Source organism: Porites lutea, chromosome 3 (genome assembly GCF_958299795.1).
Source record: "Porites lutea chromosome 3, jaPorLute2.1, whole genome shotgun sequence".
NCBI classification, from domain to species: Eukaryota; Metazoa; Cnidaria; class Anthozoa; order Scleractinia; family Poritidae; genus Porites; species Porites lutea.
The window spans coordinates 3,945,384-3,953,220 of NC_133203.1; the positions used below are offsets into that span (position 1 = coordinate 3,945,384).

At 37.7% G+C, this 7,837-nt stretch overlaps 1 protein-coding gene across 1 annotated transcript; it reads right to left on the reverse strand.

The window, feature by feature from the left end:
• Positions 1-4,861: 4,861 nt before the first annotated feature.
• Positions 4,862-7,607, reverse strand: LOC140929284 (uncharacterized). Its single transcript, XM_073379089.1, has 3 exons — positions 7,446-7,607; positions 6,315-6,370; positions 4,862-5,120 (listed from the first exon to the last, which is right to left on the reverse strand). Exons 1-3 carry the CDS (start codon positions 7,548-7,550, stop codon positions 5,027-5,029), a joined length of 255 nt encoding a protein of 84 aa, XP_073235190.1. The 5' UTR covers positions 7,551-7,607; the 3' UTR covers positions 4,862-5,026.
• Positions 7,608-7,837: the final 230 nt, after the last annotated feature.

Genomic DNA, 7,837 nt, shown 5'->3' on the forward strand with positions numbered 1-7,837 from the left:
TCCCAGGATTCACTTAGAACTAACAGACTCCTCCCGGCTCCACCCCTATCGAATGGGTAACGCCATCAGCCAAATGGAATGCCTTACAAATGCATGTGTCATCGTGACGTTATAACTCGATGCATGATTTAGCCTGGAGGAGGGGACGTCTGCGTCTGTACACAGGCTAGTTGACGTTTAGAAAGGTTAGGTTTATGAGTACGGACAGGAGAGAATAATTTTTGGTACGGGTATCCAACAGTTTCCGAAACCAAAATAAAAACCTCCTTAGTCTACATGAAAGTGAAGGTCTCAACCGTAAACTGACGTAAACCGTTGCTATTTGCTTTTAGCGTATCAGTAAATAAATGATAATGAGTTTGAAAGCAAGACTCTTCCTGACTAAGTTCCAGTTTAGATGGCGTGCTTTTCATGAGCCGAACCTAATTCGAATTAAGACCGACCCAAATTATTTGGACCGGCTGAATTGATTCAGACGCCGATCTTACGGTAATTCCAGCAGAACTAAATTCAGAAGGAGAAAAATGCTCATTTCGCTCAAACTGCTCAGTAATTTATGCATTAGGTTAGGTAAATGAAAAGTTCGGCGTCTGAGTCAAAGCCGTTCCAAAGACGCTCCAAAGGCCAAATTTCCGGCCGGGCTAAGCTAAAAGAACGGCTGAGCCGTTCCAAATTGAAACAGGCGTTCCTAATTGATTCAGACGCCGAACTATTCATTCGGCTCATGAAAAGTTCGGCGTCAGAACCCGGCCTAAGGATTCACTTAGTCATGGCTACAACAAATATATGGATCAGTCGTTAGCCCTTGAATTCCTCAGTAAGAGTGACCGACATCAATTTTCTCCTAATGACAAGAATAATAACAAAATTATCAGCAACGGGAAATACTTTGATCTTTTGTTGAATATACAGGTCAGTGGAGAGAATTTCTCTTGTGGATACATGTATTAAAAATAGACTGAATCAATCAATAAAGCTTTATTAACGGTATCACTTCATTAAAAATGCTCTTCCAGTGAGCCGTTTACATAACAAAATTTTCAGAGAAACTACATTAATGCTAAAATATATCTATGTATTAAGAAAATCTATCCTATAATTAATTACACAAAAATCAATCAACCTTAAAGGTACATTAAATAACTAAAATAAAATTCTATCTCAACTCCCTCAAGGCAATCCCTGGTTCAAGACAAAGATAGGGCAGACTTGAAAGAGTTGAGATTTATCTCGTCTTTCAGCACATTTTCTAGGCCATTCCACATGACTGCTCCCCTATAGCTAAAGGCCGTATTAGCAGCTTCAGTACGGGGCCTTGGTACAAAAACAGGGGCGGATCTAGGGGGAGGGTGCTGGGGGTGCGTACCTCCCCCTGAGATGACCTTTGGTTTTCTAATACAACTGGTATTCTGCAAAAAAAAAATGTGGGTTATTGGTGTTGAAGTAGAGCAAGAGACGAGTGCACCCCCTCCTGAAAAAAATCCTGGATCCGCCCCTGAAAAATGTTGTTTGAGGCACCTCGCACGTTGTAGGAATGAACCCCAGAGGTTGGTTTAAACATGTTCTTTAAACTCTCAGGGTAAAGGTTATTTCGAGATTTAAAAACACTTATTGCGAGCTGTTTAGAGCGTCTTTGCTCAAGGGTATCCCATCTCAAGTCTTGGAGGATATCCGCAGATCTTGTATTATAATCACTAAATGTTACTGAATGACGAGTTTTAGGGCGTGACAAGATTTTTAAGGTACAAATGTTGGTAAACTTTCTTTAAAAAAAAATCTCTTTTAAAGTAACAAGGTGGCAGAGGTGGGGGGAGGGCACACTTCTTTCCCTCTTTCTGGCCTCTCCACCCCTCTGAGTAGATCAGAGTCTTCATACTTGTTCTTGCGCTGTCAGCAAAATGAACATTAATCCTTGAGAGCAGCTTTAAATTTAAAGGGACTAGTTGCGGAGAGTTTCTCAGGAAAATGTCGCGCGTAGGTGCGTGAATAGCCTACCCCGCGGGCGTTTTTAGGGGTTGTGGGGAGGGAAGAAAGACGATCTCCCCTAAAAACGCCTGCGGGGGGGAGGCTAGTGCGTGAAGAGTCAGAAAATAATTATTTTACTAAAGTGTAGCCTCCCCTGCAGACATTCACACGAGCAAAAATTAAGGAATATTATGCGTTAATATCCTCATAGTATCTTTATGGGAGAGCAAGAGAGGATGACAGGACTTTTTAATCTGAAAGAAAAAGACTTGAAAACTAATGCATTTAAGCAATGAAGCTTATTCGGGAGTTATTGTTTTGTTATATCTGAAGAGCATTTACAAATAGCTCTGCGGTGAAGTACAACGTTCAAAGAAAGTTATTATTTTTTTTCTCTTTATTGATTGCCCGAGACAGGTGTTTTCTATGATTGAGGGATAAGTACATTTATTGCCTGACTTGCTCTTATCTTGCTTGGCCCTTGACCAAATACAAGAGAGGCATTATCCTCTCTTGCCGAATTCCATCAAAGAATGACAGGGTAAAAATACTGCCTCTCTCACAGCTTTGAGGAAGACGTCAATCGTGTTGTTACAAGTGATTCTGTGCTGCCAGCACTCCTAGACACGTTTTTAAGTCATTGAAGAAAACGAAAATGAAGCTTACATCACGAAGTCTTTGTAAATTTTAATTACCTTTCTGCGGGTGAATAATTTTCTCTCGTTTATTAATGAATTGATGCCAAATTGCAGCGAATGCAAAATAAAAGTCTTTTTTTGTAGTCTTGAAATAGTATATTGTATTTAGAAGAAACTCATAAAACTGTAACAAGAGCTTTTATATCAATAAAGAATTTACTCCCAGCTCATTTTATGAACAGACAGTAAAAAGTTTCGAATTCTTTTGTCCTATAGGCTTTTCGGTTATCTAGAGCAGAATGCAGTCCTTAAAAATTGTAAATGTTTTTTTTTTTTAATGAAAAAAGAAAAAAAAAATGACGAAGAACGGCATGAGACCATATGACTAACAGCTTGAATGATACAGAATTCGCTGTAATTATTCTTTTTAACTGCCAACATTTCGGTTAAGTTAAGAACCCTCTTTTGTCCCAAAAGTGAAATGTTTTATGAAATTCTCACAGACTCATTCAACGGTATACGAATCAATACGGGCGATAATTTTCATCGTCTGAACGAATTTCACCAAGGCATGTTCAGTTGCTTGCTTCCCAGTTTACAGCTGTGGTTTGCCACTTCAACCTGTCGCTGGCCGCAAAGCAAGCAACATCCGGAAAGACCCCTGGAGGGGTGCGGGAGATAAGGACGAAGGGGAGAGGGGTGGGCGAGTTGGCCCTCTTGACGCTGTGAGGGGCAGGGTTTTACAGCAGTTTAGTAGTTTAATCAGGAGATAGAAAATGCATTTACATTGGCGGAGCTAAACGTAGTGACAGTGACGGAGAATGTAAATACTTTCCTATTGGTATGAACGCACGTGAGCCGCTGTGGCATTAAATGACTGTTGTTAGGTATACAGCTGTTTCGAGAAAGGTTGTCGGAAAAAGTGCGCGCGACAATCCCAAAAGGTGTTGTGGGTGGTTTTTAGTTATCTGTTTTTCAAAGAAATTTCAAAGAATGGCAAGAAAGGCCAACTACGTATGTTTGCGAGTGCTAAAGAAAGCAACAAAAGTAGGTTCGAGAGCTACAGTGTCAAGAACAAGTGTATCGATCGTATCCCATATTACCTTTCGGATTGTCGCGTGCACAGTTTCTGCCACAACCTTTCTCGAAATAGCTGTATAAGATTTTGACAGTTGTAATGTATTCATCTCAGCTCTCAAACTATCAAATTTTATTTTTATATCTTACTTTATTCATCAATTGATTGGTTTTTTACGTTCAACCCCCAGGGGTTGTGCGACCGCATCTGTTGGGGAATACGTTCCCAATTTTTTCCCATTGGGTTTTTGGGTTTTCGTATCAGGCACGATAGGGATACATTTGATTTTAGTCAAGACCACGTGACCAAGAATCAGCCAATGGCAGTCCCTGTTTAGTTGAGTGAAAGTCTAGGAATATAACAATATTAATATTGATAATGATGATGATGATGATGCTGAGGATGATAATGATAATATTAATAATGATGTTTATAATGATGATAATGATAATATTGACAATGATGATGATGATGATGATGATAGTGATGATGATGATAATATTGACAATGATGATGATGATGATGCTGAGGATGATAATGATAATATTAATAATGATGTTTATAATGATGATAATGATAATATTGACAATGATGATGATGATGATGATGATGATGATAGTGATGATGATGATAATATTGACAATGATGATGATGATGATGCTGAGGATGATAATGATAATATTCATAATGATGTTTATAATGATGATAATGATAATATTGACAATGATGATGATGATGATGATGATGATGATGATAGTGATGATGATGATAATATTGACAATGATGATGATGATGATGCTGAGGATGATAATGATAATATTAATAATGATGTTTATAATGATGATAATGATAATATTGACAATGATGATGATGATGATGATGATGATGATGATGATGATGATAGTGATGATGATGATAATATTGACAATGATGATGATGATGATGCTGAGGATGATAATGATAATATTCATAATGATGTTTATGATGATGATAATGATAATATTGACAATGATGATGATGATGATGATGATAGTGATGATGATAATGATAATGATAATATTGACAATGATGATGAGGATGAGGATGATGATGATAATGACAATAATGATGATGATGATAATAAATCCCATTTTTTATGAATTTATGGATGCAGTCTAGGTTGAACAGAAACAAGTTACTCTTACAAAGAAAAACATATACAGTCTTTATTGAGCTGGCACATAATGCCTAGAGGGAACAAATTATAAGACATTTAAAAGTTTGTGTCTTGTTTAGCAGCCACATTTCTGCATTTAAATGTCAATAAAATAGGCATTTGATCTGCTTTGTAGTTTCAGTATCTTGTTCAACGCTGCTTTTTGGGCAAATTGTTTGTAGCCATAAGACCCATAGCTCCCACAGTGATGACGCAGCCAATCCCAACTGACCAAAACAGAAATCTGCAATTGAAGACCTTTGTCACAATGTAGAAATTTAAATGCCAAAGTGTAGACCTCACTCATAATGGCAATGATAATTAGCCTTTCTGACCTCATTAGCGTGTGAAAAAAAAAATTCTTACTTTCAAACAAGGCTAGAAAGGCTAATTATCAAACATATAAAAGAATATATCAATAGGCTGCCATCATGGAAGAGGTATATATGTAAACACAGTAAGCTCAGTTCCATTTGTTAATAACCTGTAGTGGTTTGTATCTGTTTTTCTTCCACTTCAAGGAGATAAACCCTTTGAAATTTTCAAATTCATTCAACACCTTTCCTGCTTTACTTTTAGGTTAGCCTGATACACAAAGAAATTTGATTGATAAGAAATTTTGAATTTTGATTGGCAGAAAAGCTGGAGTCAAAGTGCCCCCTTCAGGAATCCTTTAGAATCATGGAAATTTTGGGGAGCAAAAAATATTCTTGGTCCTGTCCCTTTGAAGCCTCCCACGCAGGTGTTTTTAGGGGAGCTCGTTTTTCATCCCTCCCCACAAACGCCTGCTCAACTGAAGACAACATTCCTTTCCAATGCTTAGCCAATCACATTGTACTTTCCAAATTCTTACCACGCAAATAAAACAATGGGAAAGGAATGTTGTTTTTGGCTGAACAGGCGTTTGTGAGGAGGGATGAAAAACGAGCTCCCCTAAAAACACCTGCGTGGGACGGCGAGTCCCTTTGATGCATGTGTAGGCCCTTAAGGGGGTCATGTGACCCTTCTCAAGCCAAAGTCATGGGATGCAACCCTAAAAATACCACAGATAGAATGAGCACAAAAAATTTACTGGCACTGCCAATTTCAGATTTTAAGATACTTTAATTTGTGCATGAGTGGTTTGAATAATGGAAATAATAAAAATACAATATTATAAATGTACCAATGGGAAAAGCTTTTGGACCATACGCTTTGCTGTCTAACCGGCAATCTTTCCCCTACAAACTGAGAAAAACTAAAAAAAGTGTAAAACCTAAGTCTTAGCCTATGTGTCAGTCACCTCAAAATAATTATTGGCCTAAGAACTATTATTAGTCATTCTCATGCTTTTTATATCTCGGTAAAAAAAAAATTATTGTTTAATCAGTATCCCATATTTTTAACATGTGGCCGTGAGAAGGGCATACCAAGAAGGCTTGAATGTATGACAAATTACCTGGTCATAGGAATTCCATATCTGCCTTTCATATATACTGGCAATCCATCCTTCTTCTGCAACAAATAAACAAAAACCCTGCAGTTGTAAAATATTGCCCATACAAATGAGACAACCATTGAAATAACTGCCACATGAAAGAAGCTTAAGCTACATTTTTCAAGGCACCGTTTTCAACCATCTTTCTAGCCAGTTCCAGACATTCAGAAAGAGAGCAGGAAAAAAAATAAAGGAAGAGAGGGAGAGGGAGAGAGGAGGGAACACCTGTGAGATTAGCTTTCAAAAGGTCATTCCAACTATTTTGTTGGTTAGTAATCCTACCTTAGTTTTGAGACTTAAGTCTTAAAGCCTTAAAAGTTGTCAATCAAGCAATGAATGACAATGGTTTGTTGGCTAGTAATCCGACCTTAGTTTTAAGACCTTAGTCTTAAAGTCTTAAAAGTTATCAATCAAGCAGTGGGTGACAGACTGCACTGTGTACTAAATATTTTTTTAAAATATGTATGTATATTCAGGAAAAATCTTTTATCTTTGATTTGTGCAAATGAACACATCCTTTAACTTTAAAGATGAAAGAACTGGAAAGTAACACTCATACTTTCTCTGCTGGTAATTTTCAGTCAGAGATCATTGACCAGCTGCTGTCAAATGACAATAATATTCAGGGATGTCACTAACATTATTTTCAAGTTGCCCGGTAAATACATCAATCTTTCGTTTGTGTAAATGCTCCCTTTAAAATACAGCATAGGATGAAGAAGTTCGGATATGAAGGCCAAAAAGTCATCCTACATTATGATTATGTTTATATAGTAATTTACAAACCCCTTCATTTGTTTACGTCACTAATATTATTCTAAGCTTATGAGTCAGAGCTTAAAAAAGAAAACACACGGTAAAAGTTGACTTAACGAAGTAACTTTGGCAGTAACCTGACTTTTCTCAGGGCTAAATTATCCCACCGCATATAATTTATTGATCAAAAGCTCAGATTCACAAAACAGGCTACGTAATTCAAGAATCAACGTTCCATCACTAACTGATGATAGTGACAGCGTACGATCGATCAAGGTGTTTCCAAAATTATAATCATCACATATCACGTATTATTAAACGACCACCTTGACTGACCTGGAACTGCTCCTGGAAAAATTTGACCTTATTAGTGTCCGAGACAGCTTCTGTTAGGAGATCTTCGCGTACCCTGGCCCGATAATCTTTTCTCAAATTTTCCATTTTCAGACTTTGGAAACCGGCCGGTTGGATAGAAAACAAGATGGCCGCAATATTGCCCGCGAGGACCTGGGCTAGAATACCAGACCCCTCGCGGTAAGGCAAACGACAAACACTTGAAGAACCAAGAGGCTTACAGAGGAAAAAAATAACAGATTTCCATTTTTGGACATTTTAGGGTGTTTAAAAATCCCAAATTTGGCAAAGTGAGACAAGTCCCGACCAGGGAATTTCCAACCAGGTTCCCTGGATGGGACTTGTCTCACTCTTCCAAATTTGGGATTTTTGTG